Raw genomic sequence first — 22,576 nt, 5'->3', positions numbered from 1 at the left:
TTAGCGTCCTGCCATGAATTTCTATTCTTGTAACTCCCGTGTCCTAAACCTTGTGTAGGTGCAGGAAATGCAGGGAGAAGGGATGTGGGACACCCTTGGGGACCATCTATAGCCCAAGGGCTGTGTCCCCCTCCTGTACACAGAATTTGATGCTGCGCTGTAGTGGACAATGAAAGCTGGGGCCAGTCTTCCCTGTGGTTGAGAGGGTACGCTCTTGGGGTTAGGGGGTTTGGGGTCTTCAGGGTCTCAGGTTCAAAGATGGACCCCACTCAGGCAACCTTTCTGTCCGATTTGGCCCTTCCGGGAGCTGCCCAGCTTTTACCGCAGGAAGGGGAAGGGGCCAAAGCTGGTGGGGGAGGCGGGGCAGGAAGGGGGGAAACTGTGGTCAGGGAGTTGCTGAGCACAGCTGTGGGGAGCCGTCTAACCAAGTGAGCGTCCGGATCCCAGCCTCTGGTCCCTGATCCACTGCCTGAGATGATCCCTTTGGTGCTGCTGCTGTTGCTGCTTCTGATTCAAGAAGCCGGTGAGTTAAAGGCTGGTGGGGAGTGCTGAAGGGAAGGGCATGGGCCTCTGAAGCCTGGAGAAAATGGATCAATTCACCAAGTGTGTACGGGTGTAGGGTGGAGGACGGCGAGCGTCTCCGAGAAGGGAGTACCAGTGCCTCTGAGGGAGATTTTTGGCATTTGTTCTGCCCCATCTCAGATCCTTATCTGTGGTTCTTGTGTTCCGTGCCTCCTTCCCCTTCTCCCCCTTTCAGTCCCATTCATCCCATCTTCTGGGTTTCATGACACCAAAATGGACCAAGAGTAATGGTACCCCCCCATGTTGCCCGCCCTTCTTTGGTCTGAATGCCCCCCTGGAGGGGACGAGCCACCCCGACGTCTGTGATGGAGAGTTACTGGTGCAGCGAACGAGGTGGTGAGCTCTGTGACTTTGTGCTTGGCATTGGAGCAAAGGAGTGGATGGTAAAAGGGCCTCTCATCTCCCGCAACCCTGGTGATCCCCACAGAGTAAACCAGAGAGACAGCAGCCCTTGTTGGGAAGCTGGAGCAGGGGAGAACCTTTAACAAACATCTTGGACTCTTCTGTGCTCAGGAACCCTGAGGGTCCTTTGTAATGTTTAACCATCACCGACATGTCTACGGGGAATGGTAGAAAGATAGTGGCAGTCAGGATAGAGAATTGTAGACTACTTAGTAGACTCAACTGCCCCTGCTTTGGTGAGAAGGAAACCAGAAAGCCTCCGGTATCCTAAGTGACTTTTTAGTTTATTGAGGAAAGTGGAAAATAATGGGAGAGTAAGGATGAGGCTCAGACCAGTACGGTAGCCTCGTTTATGTCAGTAGGTGGATGTTCAGACATCTGGTCTAGCTTTCCTTCCCTGAGGATCAGTGGAGGCTCCAACCCCTGGGAAAATGGATGGTTGAGCCATGGTACCTTCCATTGCTTTGTAAACTAATGTACTTCCTAGCTGAAATGTTGAGGACGTTGTGACACAGAGGACAGATGCTCTTGGGGTCAGGAAAATGGCTTCAGAATTCTAAGAACTCAAGAGCTTAGACAAGTCCCTTCTATTCCCACCCTGCTTTCTCATCTGTAGAATGGGTATAACAAAAGAATAGTACCTCACAGGCTGGTTTTGAGGTTCAAACCAGATTAGGTATAAATGTTGCAAACTTTAAGGCATTCTGTGAAATATCAGTAGATTGTTGCAATTTCGTTGCAATTCCACATTTCTCCGAGTCCTGGCTCTGTCACTCGCCTAATGGTCATCCATTCTGGTACTGGGGCCTGGGGAGCCCCAGGGATTAGAGACAGGAAATTAGTTTTTGTTCCCCGTTATGATGCCTATTTAGAGCGAAGTGATGAAGTCAAGGATAGAAGATGAACAATAATAGACAAATTGCTCCCTCCCCAGCCCTAGCCCCAGTACAGATATCCTTCCTGTCCAGCCACATCAGCCACAGGTCACAGGACTTAGTAAGAAAGACTCCTGTGGTTTCTAAGCTGAAGCTGTCACTGCCTTTCTCTAGCCCTACCCTTCTGAGCTGAGGTTTTGGGTCTCAGCCCAGTGAGCACTGATGAGTCCCTGGGGGAGAATTGTGCTCAATGATGCCTTAGAATTCCACCATTTGTAAGAAGGAGAAGGTCCAGGGGAAAGCCTGGGGATTCAGGAGGAAACTTTAGTTCCCCCTCCCTCTATAAATTACTTATGTTATCAAATTTGACAGAAATGGTTTTAGACTTATTTTTACCCAATTGGGTAAAGGAAAAATAAATTTAGAAACTAAAATGAATATAAAATACTGATAACAGCCCACAAGCAGGAGGCAGAGAGATTATGTATTTCCAAAGCCATGACTGAGGTTCCCAAACTTTGCAACCTGGTAATCAAGCAACTGGAATTTATTAAAGACCGATTCGTGCCAAGCACTGTGCTAAGTATTACGTATAAAAAGACAAAAGTGAAACAATCTCTGTCTTAATAGCTTATATTCTATCAGGAGACACATGTACATGTGTGAGGTACAAAATTTACAAGGCAGGTTTTTTGGGGGAGAGTTGTAGTGTCTGTGAGGGCAAGGGAGGGGCTAGGAATCGGGAAAGGCTTCACGTAGGTGTTCTCATTTAAGATGAGTCTTGAAGGAAAACCAGGGATTCCAAGAAGTGGAAGTGATGAGTGCTTTCCTGGCAATGGGGACAGCCAGTGCCAAGGCCACGGAAATGGAAAATGGACTATTCATGCATGAGGAAGAGTTAAAATCCTAATTTGGTCGGAACAAAGAATATGTGAAGGGGAATAATGTGTAAGAAGTTTGGAAATAGGTTGGAAGCAGATTGTGAAAAGCTTTCAGTGGCAAGCAGAGAAATTCAAATTTGGTCCTAGATATAATAAGGAGGCTCTGCAATGTTTTGAATTGGACAGTGACATGATCAGTCCATGTTTTAGGAAAGTTCATTTAGTGGCTGTGTGGAGGATAGATTAGAGTGGGGAGACCTGAAATGGGGCACACAATTAGGAAGCGATTTTAATAGTTAAGGTGATAAGAGTCTAAACTAGTAGTGAAAGAGGATGGATAGATGTAAGAAAGTGTTCATAAGACAACAGAAACAGAGTAGTTTGTGGGAAAAGGTAAGTTCAGCGTTAGATATATTGAATTTGAAATGCCTATAGAATATCCAATTTGAAATGTTTAATAACCAGTGAGTAATGTGGATTGAAGTTCAGGAAAGAGAACAGAACTAGATAACTAGATAAATGGATGTGCTAATTTTATTTGGTGTTTAAGTTTGAAATAAAAGATGATTTTTAAAAAAATGGGCATGATTCAGAAGCAGCTTGTGTCATAGTGGATTAGAATCCAGCTTTTGGCATATCCTAGCTTTGTGACCACAGGCAAGTCAATACTTAGTGATCCAGGCAACTCTCTTAAGACCATATATTACAGAGGAATTACTGACCTGTAATTCATGAGAAAGTTTTACACTGATAAAATCATGGGTATCTAACAAAAATAAAATAAAATCCCTGCTCATCCTTCCTTAGATGATATGTGTAAAAGTGCCTTGAAATAGAATTCAAAGCACAATGTAAATATATGAAAGCAATAATTAATGATAAATAATATGACATAATGAAGTATACCCAGAATTTTAATGTAAACATTGATATAATCACAGAATTTGAGAGTTGGGAGAGATTTTAGTGGTTGATCTGGTCCACCTTACCATCACCCCCCCCCCCCCCCCCCAAAAAAAAAAAAAACCCTCAATTATGAAATACTCCACAAGCCTCTGCTAAGATTATCAAGAAGAAGGAACTCCTCACCTATTGAGAAAGTCCATTCCACTTTTGCACAACTCTAATTGTTAAGTATTTCTTCATATCAAGCCTAAATGAGCTTCTTTGTAATTTAGACCCATTGCTCTTGCCTCTACCTTTCCTAATTAAGCCTAATCCCTTTTCTACCAGGCAGCTCTTCAAATTCTTATGGACAGCTATTATGTTCCTTCTGAGTCTTCTCTCAAAATTAATATACCCGGTTCCTTTAGCAGATGTCATATACTCAAGGTTGTTTGTGGGCTACTTTCTGAATCCTCTCTAGTGCTCATTAGTGAACACAGTACTTCATATGAAGTCTAATGAAGGCTGAGCACAATGAAACTATCACAGTTCTTTTTCTGGCAGTAAAACTTTTACAATCCTCTTTCTGGAAGAGAAACCTAGAAGTTCCTCCATGAAACACATCACATCGACCTTTTTGATTGCTCCATTCCATTGTTGATTCATATTAATCCCCTTAAACCTCCCAGATCGCAGGTTTCCCCCCATCTTATACTTGTGAAGTTGATTTTTTTTGTACCCAAATCACAGGACTTTACATTTATCTCTGTTGAATTTCATCTTGTTATTTTCAGCCCAATTCTTGAGCCTATGAAAGTTCTGTCAGTGTGCAAGCTCTCTCTCCCAAGTTTATCAGTTGTAAATTTGATGAACCATCTATGCCGTTATTGATAAAAATGTTAACCACATTTTTAGTTCTGCTATCTAACCATTTGTGAATGAATCCATCTGATTATATTATCACTAATCCATCTCTCTCCATCTTTTTAAAAGGGGTAATAAGATGCTTTAAACTTTGCTAAAATCTAAGGGAACAGAATTTCCCTCATTTACCTATCTGCAAAGTTGAAATCTTCATCACTATTGTCTCGAGTCTTTCAACTAGACTTGTGATCTGTTTTTTCCCAACTCTTCATTTATTTCCTCTTTCTAAATGGTTTGTAGTATACTCCAGTGACATCATTTCTCTTTCTCCCTTCCTTGACCTTTACCCAGATGTTTTGAGTCACATTTCCCCTCTTTGGCTCTTGCATTTCCTCATGAGTTTATGTAATTAATATGCAAATTTACCTCATTCCTCCCCTTCCCCAATAATAATCCTATTTTCTTTAATATTTCTTTAAATAAGGTATGCATACCAAGAAGTATGTATTATAGGACTAAGATTATGTTGATAATGTTGATGATAACTGATAATAATGATAATGACTAATGATAATAACTGGTTATAGATTTCTGGGATCTTACCACATACTCATTGGGGTCATCCAATCCCATCCTGCATTTTGCTTATTGCTATTTTTTAAATTTATTAATCCTTAGCTCCATAAAAGTCTAATGATATGTTGGCTAATTTACTTCTCTTCAATAAAATTGAAATCTCTCCTAACTTAATTAATTTAAGTCTCTCATTGATTCATTAAATATTACTTATTCAATGAACTAGAGAAACCTTTCTCTGAATAATTGTTTCTTCATTCATATTTAAATGTAGATTAAAGTGATTAAATATATAATTTATTAAGGAATAGAATTGATAAAAATCATAACGACGGATATATAGCTACAAACAACTATACACATAAGCATGTACATATAATGTATATGTGCACACGTGTTCATATTGAGACATTGAATATACTTTATGATATATACATATAGGATTTAACATGATGATATAAATCAAATAATTATGTAATTTTAAACAATCATATTAATATACTTAATATAACAGTACACTATAATATATGTATTATATATTTAGATAGTTAATTATGAACAGTATATTATATACAATGTATCATACTAATAACAATATTCTAATGTGTTTTATTAACATGATATTTATCATAATTATATATTTTATTGCATTAGTATATTGTATTGTCATATATATTATATTATATCATATTATATTGTATATACATATATGCTATATATATTATATTAAATTGTCTTATACACACACTCCAGAGTAATTTCAAATTCTAAAAATATCAATAGTTGACTCCTCTGGAAACTTAGTATTTCTTTACTCAAGGCTTCTCAAGACACACATTAAGTTTCTTCTTTTAAATCCTCTTTGTATTTTCTTCATAAACTGCTTCTTCATAAAAGATCTCTTTGTGTCTTTCTTCCTGGATGTATTTTCTTCAATTTCATTACAGCAATGACAGGAACCATCTTTCCAGCTGTCTTCATAATCTTTCCACAGTTTATCAAGAACATACTTCTAAATAAAAATAAGCAAATATAAAAAAGCAAAAAACCACACACACACACACACACACACACACAAAATTTCTTTGACTTCGTAGAGAAAAACACTTGCAGTACAAACCTTGGAAAGATCCTCAGACATGTTAAACACATACCTCTCTGACTCATTCCAAAAGGGGCTTCCTGTCCAATCACTTCTCACCTACCAATTCAACCTGCTAATCTATTTTTTCCCTCAATATTGCATTTGCTTCTACCTTTTCAAAAAGACCACAACCATTTCCCCAGGTTTCAGAGGGGACGCTTTCAAAGCAGAACTTACAAAAGGCAAATTACTACGTGGTCAAAGGAAAGATCCAGAAAGAGTTCTAAGTGAATTTGAGGAGGGTTAGAAATCACTTGTCATCAGGGAGGATTAAGGAGGGCTTCCTATGAAAGGTAACACTTAAGTTGAGAAAGAGTACAACAGGAAAATAGGCTTATAGCACTTGATTTTTCAAGTCAAGGGAAACTTAAAATGACAAAACCAGTCTCTGACACCTAAGGTTAAGTCCCTTAATCTTTTACATTTCAATTTCTTCATTTGTAAAATGGAGATGATATCTGTAGCTTTTATCTCATAAAGATGAATGTGAGTAGCAAATGAGATAATGTATGTACAATGCTTTGCAGACTTTTAAAGTGCTGCATAAATAGCTCCTATTAATGGTCAAAGATGAGAAGGAGAGTATCTTGGCATTAGAAGCAAAATGAAATACAGAGGGGAAAGGGTACAATATCAGAGCGAATGAAGTTTTTGAAATAAGGCTGCAAAGGCAGGTTGAAGCCAGGTTAGGGAGGTTCTCAAATGCCAGGCTTGTATTTCACTGGATGGGCTAAAAAGGGGGGGGAGGAGGGGAACTTCTGGAGCTTTTGAAAAAGAAGAGTAATATAATTGACATAAACTATTTGAAAGATCATTTTAGTACATTTGTTAAAGATGAACTGGGAAGGAGAAAATCTTAGAGAAAAGGAGACCATTTACAAAGTTACTATAATAGCAAAGGGGACAACTTGACTTGAATAAAGGTAGTTACAGTATCATTTAAATTGAGGAAATGACTGTGTGGAAGGTATTCTCTCTTGTGTATATGGACATTTTGGTGTGGAAAAAAGGTATATATTCTGGTTTTTCTTCAGATTGAAAGAGGTATATAAAGAATATTTGTGTGAGGAAACCAATCAAATCAGCTTAAGAAAACACAAGACCTTTTTTAGTTAGATAAAATTCTGAGGAGAGAACAGAACACACACACACACACACACACACGTATATGTATGTATGTACACAAATTTATTTTTAACATTCTTTTCATTTAACATTTCGAGTTCCAAATTCTCATCTCTCCCCCGACATCTGAGAAGACAAGCAATCTCTTATCAATCATATGTATAAAATCATGCAAATTATTGCATGTCGCCCTTTTTTTAAAGTAAGAAAAATAAAGAAAATAAGAAAATTATACTTCATTTTGCACTCAGAATTCATCAGTTCTTTCTCTGATAGAAGTTTTTTTTTTTTTTTTATCATGAGTCTTTTGGAATTGTTTAGCATCATTTTATTGTTCAGAATATCCAAGTCTTTCACAGTTGATCATTATTACAACATTGCTTATTGTGCATGTTGATTTTATGACTCTTCTCACTTCAGTTTGCATCAGTTCATTTAAGCCTTGTCATGTTTCTACTGAAACCACCTTCATCATTTCTTATGACACAATAGTATTTCATCACAATCATATAATACAAGTTATTCAGCCATTCTCCAAATGATGAGCATCACCCCAATTTCCATTTCTTTGCCATCACAAAAAGAGTTGCTATAAATACTTTTGTTCATATAGGTCTATTTTCTTTGTCATTTGATCTTTTTAGGATATAGAACTAGTAATGGTAATGTCTAGTCAAAGGGTATGTATGCATAGCTCTTTGGGTCTCCAAATTATTCTCCAGAAAGGTTGGCTGCTGTAGAGGACCACAGATATTGGGGAACTCTGAGAAAAATATACTTGAAGCAAAGATACTTAACAGCAGGGTGTTGACTCACTGTGATTGATGAGATAAACGTTCTCTAGTTCACATATACATAGTACTTAGACTCCAGACTTCAGACTCCAGATGCTATCCCTGACTATCCTCCTGGTGACTCTCCTGCTAAGACCAAGGCCCATCCAGAGACCCTTGAGAAAGCTAGCCTAGACATTACAGGCTACTACCAGTTCACTATTCTACCAGCAGTTCTTTAGTGTACCTATTTTTCTCTCCTCTTCAACATTTGTCAAAGCTTTGATTTCTTCTTTTGAGAACTGTCTATATCTTTTGACCGTTTATCAATTGGAAATGTCTCTTATTTTTATAAATTTGGCTCAGTTCTATACTGAACATATATTTGAGAAACTAGACCCTTAGCAGAGAAATATGCTTTAAAATGTTTTGATATTACTTCATTCTCTATGCTTTTATTTAGCAAAATGTGATTTCTCTGATTATTTCTCTTAATTAGGCCTACTTTTGCTTTTGCTTTGTCTGAAGCATACTAGTTTCTCAGTTTCCCTTTATTTTAACTTAGTGAGTATCTTTCTGTTTCAAATATGTCTCTTGTAAACAATATATTGTTGGATTCTTGTTTCTAATCAGTTCTGTATCTACTTCTGTTTTATGGTTGAGCTTATCCCATTCACATTCACAATTATGATTATCATCCTGTTTTCTTGTTTCTTCTTTATCTCTTTTATTCTATCTCTTCTAAAAAGTCAATTTTCCCTTCTAACCACTGCTTCCCTTAATCTGTCCTCCCTTTCATCTTTCTCCTTCTTTATTTTATGCCGTTCACTTCCCATATCCCTATGGTATAAGCTAAAATTCTCTCTTTCTCTTTTCTTTTTTTTCCTTTCCTTTTTTCTTTTCCTTTCCCTTCCTTCCTTCCTTCCTTCCTTCCTTCCTTCCTTCCTTCCTTCCTTCCTTCCTTCTTCCTTCTCCTCCTCTTCTTCCTCCTCCTCCTTCTCCTTCTCCTTTCCTCTTTCTTTCTGCATTTAGGGTCACACAGCTCCTAAGTGTTAAGTGATTGAGGTTGGATGTGAATTTAGGTTCAAATCTACTGCCCACATCCAGCTGCCCTAGGGGTAAACTAATATTGAGGAAATTGAAGGGATTAGAATAGCATGTGGTTAATTGTAGGTATTAAGTGAGCCACACTGACTCTATCTTGTGATTTAATTCTGGAAACAGTTCAATTCCCCTCCTATTCAATTATGGGTCTAGTTCATATTATGCTTTATAAGAAAACTTTATTCAATTGTGGGAATTGAGAGGAAAACTTTATTGAATTATTTCAACTTAACCTTGTGTGATTGGGAAACTTGACCATCTCTACCTGGTGTTTAAAGACGCTTAACTAAGGACACAAGTTGTACTAATCAGAAAATTGGTCAGATACACAGACTGATGCAAAGAGTTTTCTCACAATTGTACATCAGTGAGGCAAGTAATCAATCAGTCATTGTTTCCAAGTTCCTTTGTTTACAGATACTCTTTTTCTGAATTCAGGGAATTGCACCTGTTTGCTCTTCCCCTCCCAACTTGGAAAGTCCCTAAATTTTTATCCATTTAGAAATCATTTATCTAATGTTGTGTTGTTTTCTTTTAATTAATTGGCCTTATTTGGTTATTTTTTCTTTCTTTTTTCTTTTTTTCTTTTTTTTTGCTGCGGGAATGGGGTTAAGTGACTTGCCCAGAGTCACACAACTAGGAAGTGTTAAGTGTCTGAGATCATATTTGAATTCAGGTCCTCTTGACTTCAGGACTGGTGCTCTAACCACTATACCACCTAGCTGCCCCAGATTAATTTTTTTTTTTTTTTAACGAGTTAAAGACTGTTTGCCCCTGTACTGGAAATCTGGTCCTGCTTTGTTAGATAATTGATCTGTATTGCTAAACAAATTGATATGCTCAGGAGATCAAACTTTTATATTCTTAGTCATCTCATTTTTCACCTGCCACAAGGCTTTTTAAAGATAAGTGTTCCATATTGTCTTCCTTTATGTCTTGGTCTTCTCTGTCACCATAGTAGTTTTTGATGGTCAAATTCTTTTTTTGCATTTTACTTATTTTTCAGCCTATTTTTTGACTTTGAACTTTATTTTAAAGTTGGACTCTGCTCACTAGCAGGTGGTAAGGCACTGTGCCAAATTTCAAGCTTTTTTTGTACTGCTGTTTTCAGAGATAGTTCTTGGGGTTTGGAAGTTTTCAAGTATTTACTAAGTAGTGTGAGCCCAGGAGAGATATAGTCCTTGTTCTTAATCCAGCAAGAGTCCTTCATCCCTGGAAGCAACAAGTGCTAGTGCTCCTCTTTGTTTTGGAACTGTGACCAGGGCTCCTGTTTCTTTTGAGACCAACTACTAGTACTTCTCTCTGCCCTGGAATTTGCAACCCAGAATTGTATTTGAACAATAGAGCTGCCAGTCAAAACCATATGTATCTAGTACATATGGTACAGGAGACAGGGACAGCAAAGGATCCTTGTAATCTCTTCTGATCAGTTGTTTAAACCACCTTGCCATATGAGCTGAGAGATTTTGAAGCTGTTGCTGCTGGTATTTTGCCACTGCCACTTGTGTGGATTCTGGACAGGTTTAGGAAGTTAAAGACTGGATACCTTTTGATTTAGCAGTACTATTTCCCAAAGAAATCATAAAGGAAGGAAAAGAACCCCCATGTGCAAAAATGTTTGTAGTAGTTAAAAAGAATTTTTTTTTTTTGTGGTGGTAAAGAATTGGAAAATGAGTAGATGCCCATCAACTGGGGAATGGGGGAATAAGTTATGGTATATGAAAGTTATGGAGTATTATTGTTGTATAAAAATGACAACCAAGTTAATTCTAAAAAGGCCTGTAAAGATTTACATGAACTGGTGCTGAGCAAACAAGTAGAATCAGGAATACAGTATACACAGTAACAGCAAGATTGTGTGATGATCAACTATGATAGATTGGTTCTTCTCAGAGGTTCAATGATCCAAGGCAATTCCAATAAACTTTGGATAGAAAATGCCATCTGCATTCAGAGAGAGAACTATGGAGACTGAATGTAAGTCAACACATGGCATGTTCACTTTCTTTTTCCTTTTTCTTCTGTTTTTTTTTTTTTTTTTCCTCTAGTGGTTTTTCCCTTTTGTTCTGATTTTTCTCTCCCAACATGATTCATGAAGAAATGTGTATTTAAAAAAAATTAATGTACATGTATAATCAGAAAAAAGAGAAAACAATAAAAAAGGAAAAAATAAACAAACAAAAAAAAGACTTCTGCCATTCTCTTGAGTTATCACAGGCCAGAAAAATCTCTCATTTCTACCTTTTGCTGGCTGTGCTATTCCTAAATTTTATTTAAGATGTTATTTTAAAGTGGCTTTGAGGGGAATGTTGGGAGAGTTGGATGGATGGCTGTTCCTAATCCATCTAATGGCTCCCCTTAGACTGTTCTGGAGCTTGAAAAAGAACTTCTCTTCAGATAAATATACTGAGAGAATCTGTTTGAAGGTAGACTGTAGACTGTAGAAATGAAGATTATGGGTCAGTGTGCTTCATAACTTCTTCACATATAAAGTGTCAAAGGCCATAGCTGATAAACTACAAATCAAATAGCTCTTTGAGGACTAATAGGAAATTATATATAAGGATTGTTTTGCTCATGCTGACAGAAAGATGGACTTTTTGAGTCTCATATCATAAATTTAAAAAGGTCACTGCTTATGAGTAGACCTAATTCAGGGTATCAGAAGACAAGAAGAAGAATAGAATGTTGAAGGAGACTTGATAAAGACAGAAGCAGAAAAAAAAGCAAGAACAGGAAGTCATAACATCTATATAACAGATGGCAAAACTCAATAGAAAGCAAAAGCAGTGTAGCAGAATAAAAAGGTAGGAGACTGTCATGTGTGGCTCATAAGGTGGCAACATAGACATCTCTAGTCTCTTCTCTCCATAACTTTCTCCAAGGGAGACTTTCATTACTGTCGGAAGAGAAAGCAGGAAGTTGGGGCCAGAGATCAGCACTCTGCTCTCTTCAGAGAGAGGAAGTACTAGACTAGAAGTCAATATTATTAAATATTGTTTGTCTAGGGGAATATGGTCAAATTTAAGCTGACTTTTGATTGCTTTGTCATTTTGTAGGGAAGGGGAACCCAAGCTCTCTATTCAAGACTAGACCCCCTTCTCCACCAAATGCTAGTTCCACATTGAATAATGAACATATGGCAAAGAAAGTCATTTATCCACATCTTAGCAGAATAGAAATCAGGGAGGGAATACTTGGGGAAAAAATGCCAGATAACATAGAGTAAAAGAGCCCTCTCATTGGAACCAACTTGACCCATCTCAACTAACCTGGTTTTAACCCAAGAAAAAGCTCCCCAAAGTTTCTAGATCATTAGACAGGAAAAAGGGAATGATGAAAACTTGTATCTCTTCTCATGTCTTCTCAGAATCTTTTCTTTCAGCAATCTGAAGTGCAATTGGGATCTTCTATCTTTTTTCTCTAAACTGTAAGGCAGAAACACATGAAGTAATTCAGTGCTAGAAAAAGAATTGAAGCTTGATGATTCCCTTGATGTGTTCCTAAAGGGAAAACTTTCCCTTGAAAAGTCTGGAAGGTGAATTCAATGGGGACTTTTTCTTGGAGAATTCACTTCCTGGGAACTGAAGTTCTTACCTCTTGACAATTCCATGTTACCCTTCACATAATGAAGTGCCTTCATCTCTACCAATAGGGAGAAAGCTTTATATCAATGGAATTTAGAACAGAGATTAGAGCAGGTGTTATCAAATTATAATAGTTTCATACATGAATTTGAGTTCTACATATGGAGAGATGTGCACATATGAGGGGAAGTCAACATCTGCTTACAGAAATCTAGGAGAGAGTCGCATAAGTAGGAAAAGCTATGTGCCCAATTCTGTATATTGGGATTTAATGTCCAGGGTCTTTTAGAGAATAATTTGCACCATGAGTCACTTATTGAGCAAAGCTATTTATTTTCTACTCTCAAGGTTGCTAATGTGATAAGAAGTACATTTAGCAAACAGCCATTCTTGGCAAACTGCTAAGAAAGAATTAAGCTCCATCAGTAACAAGTAGTTCTCAAGATAGAGAACTGCCACATTTCTTTTAGATCGGGGGTCCTGGGTAATTCCTCACTTTCAAATTGTAGATAATGATAAAAGCAAGCGGCCTTTCCCCAGCCAGCTCTTCAAATGGCAGTTATTCTGTTTCGCCCAATTAGACCTCACTAAAACCATGTTATTCTCACAACAAAAAAAGATGCAAAATAGATGTTTTTTTTTGTTTGTTTGTTTTTGTTTTTTTTTTTGCTCAAAGCAGAAAGAGCAGTCAAAGGTAACACAGGAAAACCATTAAGAAGCTTGTACTCTGTTCGGACGGACAATTTTGCCTTCCTTCAGCCAATCAGCTCTCACTAAAACAAAAGAAAACTTACTAATTAGCATGGTTTCTACAACCTGTCAATTTTAATCCTTGACTGTATTCTGTCTTCTGCAAGCAGCTCCTTTCATTGTCACCTGTGCCTTCTGTCCCAGACTCTTGAAGTCAAATTTTTCCCTTTCTTCTGTCTTCAACCAGTCATGTCTGGCTCCTTCAATCTTCTGCTCCTCTTGTCTTCTGATGCTTCAAATAAGGATCTCCTTATAAGCAGAGACCATTTCTAAGTTATTAACTTGAATCTCAAAAAAATTTCATCTTTCTGTTAACAATCCATATGTAATTTTCTTATAATCCCCAAACAGTTATTTAATTTATAATTTTATAATCCCCAAACAGTTATTTAATTTATAATTTTATCAGTTACATGGTTTAAAACTCTGAAAACAAAGGCATGCTAACGAACTTATGGACCATAGTTCCCAATTGTCATTGTTTCCTCAGTCAGCTCTCTGCCTTCAAACAGGTCCTTTCAGTCCATTTTACTAAGGAGGAGTATAGACATATATCTGGGAAACATGACCAAATGAACAAATTTGCTTTTTTTGACTATACATTTGTTATAGAGATTTTGGGAGGGAGGCAAGGAAGAAAAGAAAATAGATTTCTGTTTAGAAAAGAAATTTCAAAACCATTTTCTTATGAAGCTGATTTGATCTGTTTTCCTGCACAAATTTTGTTCTGTTCATTTCAGCAACCAAATATGTCCACATGTGAAAGGAAAACAGCTTACAGATACAAGTATAAGGCTGGAGTCAAAATCTTTTTGCCCCACTTAGCTATGTTATATTTCAGTCAGTTACTTAACATTTATTAAGGGCTTACTATGGCACTGTATTAAGTACTGGGCATACCAAAAGAGGTAAAAGACAGTGCCTGTCCTCAAAAAGCTCACAACCTAAACAGGATGGAACATATCTTGATTACTAGGTATGAACACTTCCTAGGTATGATAGGAGATATTTGACTTGATTAATGAACTTGGTTATGTTTTGGGGTGGAAGCAGGGAGATAAAACCAAGAACTCATTCAGAACTCAGTGTATTTAGATGAGCCAGCAAAGAGAATATGTTCTTTTTTTATTTATTTTTATTTAAAAAATACATGCAAAGATAATTTTCAACATTATCCTGTTTGCTTGCATTATGTTTTCCTTCTCCGGTTTTTTTTTTTTCTAGATCCGATTTTTCTTGTGCACCAAGATGACTGTATAAACATGTATACATATATTGGATTTAACATATATTTTAACATATTTAACATGTATTGGACTATCTGTCATCTAGGGGAGAGGGTAGGGGGAAAGAGGGAAAAAATTGGAACAGAAAGTTTTGTAAGAGTCAATGTTGAAAAATTATCCATGCATATGTTTTGTAAATAAAAAGCTTTAATTAATTTTTTGAAAAAAAATTAAAAAAGGGCTGCTACAAACATTTTTGCATATGTGGGTCCTTTCCTCCCTTTTTTATGATCTCTTTTGGATACAGACCCAGTAGAAACACTGCTGGATTAAAGAGTATATGCAATTTGATAGACCTTTGGGCAGAGTTCCAAATTGCTCTTCAGAATGTTCACAACTCCACCAGCAATGTATAAATACCCCATTTTCCCTATCATTATCTTTTCCTGTCACCTTAGTCACTCTGAGAGGTGTGTAGTGGTGCTTCAAAGTAGTCTTAATTTGTATTTCTCTGATCAATGGTGATTTAGAGCATTTTTCATATGAGAGAAATGGTTTAATTTCTTTATTTGAAAATTATCTCTCCATATACTTTGACCATTTATCAATTGGAGAATGGCTTATATTCTTATAAATTTGAGTCAATTCTCTGTATATTTTAGAAATGAGGCCTTTATCAGATCCCTTGGATATAAATATTTTCCCCCAGTTTTCTGCTTCCCTTCAAATCTTGTCTGCATTGATTTTGTTTGCATGAAAACTTAAATTTAATATAACCAAAATTATCCATTTTGCATTTCATACTGTACTTTAGAACAGAAATTCCTTCCTTCAGGGAGAAGATGTTCTAACCAAACCCCTGGGAAAGAATCATTTGGTAGCAGGAGAGCATCTTAGTCTCAGCTCCTCCCTTCAACTCCCATTCCTTTTGGTTGGAGGAAGACCTTGGGAACTTGAAAAACTGAAGGATTTGAAATTTTTCATTGGCAGCCTAGGAATGTTCTTCAAATAGCTAGTGGCAATGTTTATTTGCTGGAAGATATGTGGAAAGCAGATTTAAGGCTCTCACAAAGAGTCCGTCAGAAAATCTATCCCACACTTAAGAGGAATATCTTGCCTATTCTATCAAAAGAACTTCTAAAACCTATGTGACTGCCTTGTTATACTTGGATCTCCAGCTTGAGCCTACTTTCTCTTGGACTTGCATGCTTTGGTGGGAAAATGTGTCACAGATTTTTGGGGAATTGTTTTATATTATCTATAGATAATTTGGTGAATGCATATTTCTTTTTTTATTATAGTTTTTATTTACAACTATATGCATGGGTAATTTTTCAGCATTGACAGATGCAAATCCTTTTGTTCCAACTTTTCCCCTCCTTCCCCCCACCTCCTCCCCCAGATGGCAGGTTGACCAATACATGTTAAACATGTTAAAGCACAAGTAAAATGCAACATATGTATACATGTCCATACAGTTATTTTGCTACACAAAAAGAATCAGAGTTTGTAATAATGTATAATTAACCTGTGAAGGAAATCAAAAATGCAAGCGGACAAAAATAGAGGGATTGGGAATTCTATATAGTGGTTCACACTCATTTCCCAGAGTTCTTTCGCTGGGTATAGCTGGTTCTATTCATTATTGAACAAATAGAACTCATTTAGTTCATCTCATTGTTGAAGAGGGCCACGTCCATCAGAATTGGACATCATATAGTATTGTTGAAATATATAATGATCTTCTGGTCCTGCTCACTTCACTCAGCATCAGTTCATGTAAGCCTCTCCAGACCTTTCTAAAATCATCCTGCTGGTCATTTCTTACAGAAAAATAATTGAATGCATATTTCTAAAAAATTAATTGAGGATATCTGATGGATTGTTGTTGTCTGACAACATAATGGGAGGCCCATTGATGAGGGTATTAGAAAGATACTCTCATGCTACAAGGCTATCCTTGCTATGGGGATCTAACCCTGAGGAAACAAATATGGAACAAGCCTTAGTAGGGAATCCAGCCTGCCAATGTGAATTGAAATTTGAAATAGAACCCCCAGAGCACATGCTCATATACTACATGTATAATTATTTCAGTGGAATAAACATTGAATCCTTCACATTTGTAGAGATTTTCTTTTTCTTTCTCAAGAATTTTATTGGAACATTCTCTCCTCTTCTCTTGTTTCTCAGTTGAATCTCTATTTTCCACTGGATAAATGGCTTTAAATGGACCCAAGAGGACAAAATCAATTTACTCATCACACCTAATAAATATATTTTGACTCAAGAAATGTACAAGGTTAAGTGGGTTGGAATCATTGTGAACATAAACTTATGAAAGAAATATTATGGAAATAAAGTCAATAACATTTGGTAATTGATCACATAAGAGAAAAGATGTCTATAAATCCATAGATTTAGAGCTGAAGAACCTTAGAGTCTACTGAGAAAGGAGAAAGAAGAATTAATGATGACTCAGATTTTGAGTTTGGTTGACTGGAAGGATAATGACATCATAAAGAAATGAGTAAGTTAGGAGTGAGGGTAAATTTGGGGGAAGAAGGCAATAAGTTCAATTTTGGACATGTTGAGTTCAAAGTGCTAGAAGAACATTCATATAGAGATATCCAACATTATCTTAGAAACAATTATTGCAAATGTTTTAACTTATATCAGATTGCTTTCTGTCTTGGGGAAGGGAAAGGGAAGAAAATTTTGGAACACATGGTTTTGCAAAGGTAAATGTTGAAATGTTGCATGTATTTTGAAAAATAAAATAAAAATATTAAAATGAAAAGAAATGTAAAATTAGAATTTGGCAGATAAATTGGGGATAAATTAATATAGTTTGAAAGCAGCAATCAATTGAGGACAGCTAAGCCAAAGGTAGTCCATAAATATAAAGGAAGACATGAATATAAGGAATTCAGAGAGATATGGAAAGACAAATGTGTTCTGATGCAGAATGATGTAAATAAATCAAAAGAACAGCATATACAATCACAAAGATATTGAACTCTAATTTTTAAAATCAGAGTTTACTAATCTTGGGATGGAGAACAGATGGAACATTCTCCTCTGAGGGTATAGGATATTGTACATCCTGTTTGTTGAACCAAATCACAGATGTAGAGTTGGAATAGACCCCAGAAGTCATCTAGAGCACAGCTTAAACTTTTTCCACTCATAATCTCTTTTTATCTGAGAAATTTTTATGTGATGCCAGATATATAGTTATATAAAACAGGCATACAAATCAAACATTTATTAATAATAAATCATAATTTCACCAATTTCACATTCAATTATGAGAACCCATATGGGCTCATGAGCCACAGTTTAAGAATTTGGGATCTAGAAGACCCTTTAATTTTACAAAAGAGGAAGCTGAAGCTCAGAGAGGTTAAGTAATTTGTCAAAAATCACAGAAGTGTTAAGGGTCAAAACTATGATTTGAATTTAAGCCATTATTCTTTCTGCTTAATTGATCTTGCTCAATTTTTATGGTGGTTGTTGTTGTTACTTTAGGAAATAATTGTAGTGAAAAGATATAAAAAACTTCAAGAAAAAGGTTTATAATCTACTGGTCATCCTGCCATCTGGGGGAGGGGGTGGGGGGTAAGAGGTAAAAAATTGGAACAAGAGGTTTGGCAATTGTTAATGCTGTAAAGTTACCCATACATATAACCTGTAAATAAAAGGCTATTAAATTAAAAAAAAAAAAGAAAAAGGTTTATAAAATGAAGCCATGGGAATAAATGAGACTACCAAGAGAGAAGGGCAGCTACATGGTACAAAGAGTGGTATGTCTGAGGTCAGGAAGACCTGAGTTCAAATCCAGCCTCAGGTACTTATTAGCTGTGTGACCCTGGGCAAGTGACTTAATCCTGTTTGCCTCAGTTTGTAAAATGAGCTGGAGAAGAAAATTGCAAAATCCACAGTATCTTTGTTAAGAAAACCCTATGGACATTTTGATGTTCTATGCTACACAGGACATGAAGAATTGGGTACAAATGAACAGCAACTATCACAAGAAAGAAATGAGGACAATAGTAATGATATAGTATAATATAATAACATAATATAACAATATAATATAAAATATAGTATAGTGATAATAGTAATGAGCACTTATATATATAATGGGAGGAGTATGATGAATTACTGAAGGAGTATTTCGATAGAAGAAACAAGAAGCAGTCTTTCACAAAGCCAAGAATAGAGACTCCTGAATCAAGTCAAAAGCTTGCTTTCCTACCCATTCCCCACTCATCCTGAGGGGTTGTAGAATGATGGTGAGACTTGCACACTGCTAGAGAAGGAGCAGGTCTCCCTTCTCTTCCCTCTGCTCCTCCCTCAAGACCCCATTTATTGTCCCTCTGTCCCCTAAGCTCTCTAACTTTCTGACTTTACCTTTTCAGCGGCTCTATCTGAGCCCCAGCTCTGTTACATTCTGGATGCTGTGCTATTCACCTATGGTATCATCCTCACCCTACTCTACTGCCGCCTCAAGGTACTGGGGGCCAAGAAAGGGGTGGGATCATGTAGGAGGAAAGGGGAAGGGAAATAAGTTTTACCTAGAAGAAAGTTAGGTGGCTATGTGGAGGAGAGCGTTGTTTTTCTACAATGATGGCTTTCTTTTTCCCTTCCCTCAGATCCAGGTGCGAAAGACAGCAGCTAGATTTGAGGTATGGACCAACTCTACAATTCTCTACCCCTCGATACCTGGGAACTATTATTGGCTTTATTAACTCTTAGCTCCAGTGAAGCTGGAAACTTCAGAGTTTGAAGACTCAGAAGGGAAGGATGCTTAAGGTCCTATTAGAAAAATAGTTATCTATAGGTATTGGGATTACATTGTGACTGTAGCTCCTGATATTCTCATGATCAGCAATCAGATGTGGCAAATGAGCATAAGGTGAAAGAACCTGTGCTTTTTGTCCTCAAGGGTCTCAAATGAGCATGGGTGTGTGTAATTGAGTGCTAGGCATTTGCTGAGCAAACCCATGTCCAACCACCCAAGAGCCAATCTGATGCAGCTCTGAGCTTTGAATACTTCCCATTCACAAAGTAAGATCCCTCTCTGCTGAAGCCTTTAGAGTCTATCCTGGTTTAAATATTTTTTCAGTCATGTTAGACTTCATAACCCCATTTGGGGTTTTCTTGGCAATTTCCTTCTTTGGCTCATTTTACACATGGGGAACCTGAGACAAACAGGGTTAAGTGACTTGTTCAGGGTCACACAGCTAGTAAGTATCTGAGACCATATTTGAACTCATGAAGATGAGTGTTCCTGGCTCCAGACTCAGCGTGTTATCTATTGTGTCACCTTGTCCTGGCTACCACCTTAGTGAAAGGATTTGATAGTCTCTAGGGAGGGGGAAAATCTTCCATACCAAGATCCCAGATTTACCCATGAGTCATAAAGGGGTGGGAATAGAAAGTGAGGAGATTTTGAGGATTTTGGATTTCTCATTTTCTATATTCTTTGTTTTCACAGAAATCTGAGGAAGTCTACACAGTAAGTGACACTTAGTGGTCCTTGCCATTATGGTTTGCCATAGGAATGGGTTAAAGGGTTTGGTTCCTTTAAGAAATTGAGAATCTTGAAAATGATCAAGAAAAAGTAAGAGTTGGAGAAGAGTGTGGTTAAAGGTACTTGACTGGATGGTTGTTGGGAGGGCTATGGTCATTTTAGAGGCAAGAGGATTGGGGAATGGGAAGTTCACTTTAGTTTGGAATAATGGTCTTGGTCCCCTGATGAATCCCTAACTCATTGTCCCAGGGCCTGAGTACCCGGAGCCAGGAGACTTATGAGACACTGAAGTATGAAAAGCCACCACAATAGAAGAGGAACTAAGAAGAGAGCCCCCATGGACACAATGGGCCTCGTCTCTCAGTCCCAGCTCCCTCTACCATCTGAGCACCCTTCATCACCCTAACTACTGCCCAATAAACCCAACACATGAAGTATCCCCATCCTCATTTATATGATATAATGTCACTTCTTGGATAATCAGCTGGCTATGCCCCTTTATTAATACATAATCCCACCTGCTCAATTTAATATCCCTGCCCTTTATTAATATGCAAATATGTCAATGACCCTTGTTAATATTCACATACTGACCCTTGACCACGCCATGTTATTAAAGGGTCTCCTACACCTTTCTATATGCCATCTCCATCCCTGCCCTTTCTTTCTTCTGATAATTATGGTGTTTTGAAGGTTGGGGCTCATCCCTTAATAAAGCTGCCATGGGCTGGAGTTTCCTGTTCTGCTGGACATTGAGTATTGACCTTGATCAGGATCTACAGAATCTATCATTCGAGCCATATATCAGACTGGGAAATAGGGGCAGTAGAGTTGGGTAATATAATATTAAGTCATTTAGGAGATATAAATATCATCCTGAGTCAATCCCAGGGTCCATCTATCATCCACAGCAATGTCTCTCTCCCAGTGGACTGGGCCAGGAGTCTTGGAAAGCCTTGGCAATTCCCCCTGACAATCTTATCCAACATTTAGGGATCTGTAAGAGGAAACAGGATGTAGTGAAGAGAGTTCAGGACTTTGAGGCAAGAAACAGGTTCTGTTCCTGACTGACCCTACCTAGTTGTATATTCTTGGACAAATGCCTCAGTTTCCTTTCTATAAAATAGGTACAAAAATTCAATGCTACCTCACCAGTTAGTGGCAAGGAAAATGAGTTTAAATTGAGCGTTAGCTGTGCAACTTTGGGCAAGTCAATTAACTTCTATTTGTCTGTTCACTTTCTGCAAAATTGGGAATAATCATAGCACCTACTTCCCACTGTTATTGTGAAGATCAAATAAGATAATATTTGTAAAATAATTTGTACATTATAACACATAGTAGGCACTAGGCAAATACCATATATGTATAATGTTATGTGTGTGCATGTATATATTTTATTATATATCTATAGCTATGTTGTATATATCTATAAATATATGAATGTATATATGTACATATGTATTAGATAAATATGTATATAAAACTTTCCCAGGGTCAGACAGCTAGTATCTGAAGCTAGATTAGAGCTAGATTCTTGACTCCAGGTCTAGCTCTCTATCCCACTATACTTATCTAGAGTTCTTCAAGTTCTTCATGTCTTTTGTACTTGCAAATAGATACTTTTACTTAGGCCTTCAATGAACTCCCATTCTGTATCATGAGTTATGTCTGGTAAGTATTTTAATTTTGTAAATGAGGAAGCCAAAGCATGAAGCAACTAACTTCTCTTGACAAAGAAGTCAAGTGATTTCCCTAAAGTCACAGTTTCTAATAGATCCAGAGCAAGAATAAAGAGCACCAACCCAGGCACGCAGATTCCTTTTTTTTTTTTTTTTTTTTTTTTTTTTTTTTTTTTTTTACTCTTTCCCTTCCCCAATAAGATATCTGCAAAAAAGTGAACTTAGTTGGTAAAGGGTCATGAAAGCCACGGAGAGGAGGCTGAGCCTTATTATCTGGGAGATAGTAAGATCTCTGAACAGAGGAAGCAAGGTCATTAGATAAACATGGAAGCTAGTAAAAATTGTTGTTTTAAAGGTAAATTGGGACTATTTTAGGAAAAAAAAATTCATTCTCTCCTGCCCTACATCTCAGGATTTAAAATCTCATCAACTCTGGGTTATACCCCAAATACTCTATCACTAATGACCTAGATAGTAATGGGGAGGAGTTTGGCCTTCCCTGGGAAAGGGGCCTGATTAGTAGATGGTGGTAGGTTCTAAAAGGAGGGGTTAAAGAATTGGGTGAAGTTGGATGAATAGAT

The 22,576-nt window shown here is 37.1% G+C and overlaps 1 protein-coding gene across 1 annotated transcript; it reads left to right on the top strand.

Moving 5' to 3' along the window:
- The first annotated feature begins 372 nt into the window (after positions 1-372).
- Positions 373-21,063, top strand: FCER1G (Fc fragment of IgE receptor Ig). Its single transcript, XM_003769653.4, has 5 exons — positions 373-523; positions 19,199-19,290; positions 19,433-19,465; positions 20,278-20,298; positions 20,563-21,063. Exons 1-5 carry the CDS (start codon positions 475-477, stop codon positions 20,623-20,625), a joined length of 258 nt encoding a protein of 85 aa, XP_003769701.1. The 5' UTR covers positions 373-474; the 3' UTR covers positions 20,626-21,063.
- Positions 21,064-22,576: the final 1,513 nt, after the last annotated feature.

The sequence above is a fragment of the Sarcophilus harrisii genome, chromosome 4, assembly GCF_902635505.1.
Source record: "Sarcophilus harrisii chromosome 4, mSarHar1.11, whole genome shotgun sequence".
NCBI lineage: Eukaryota > Metazoa > Chordata > Mammalia > Dasyuromorphia > Dasyuridae > Sarcophilus > Sarcophilus harrisii.
Note: the sequence above shows the minus strand (reverse complement) of the source record. Positions and strands in the feature narration are given on the sequence as shown.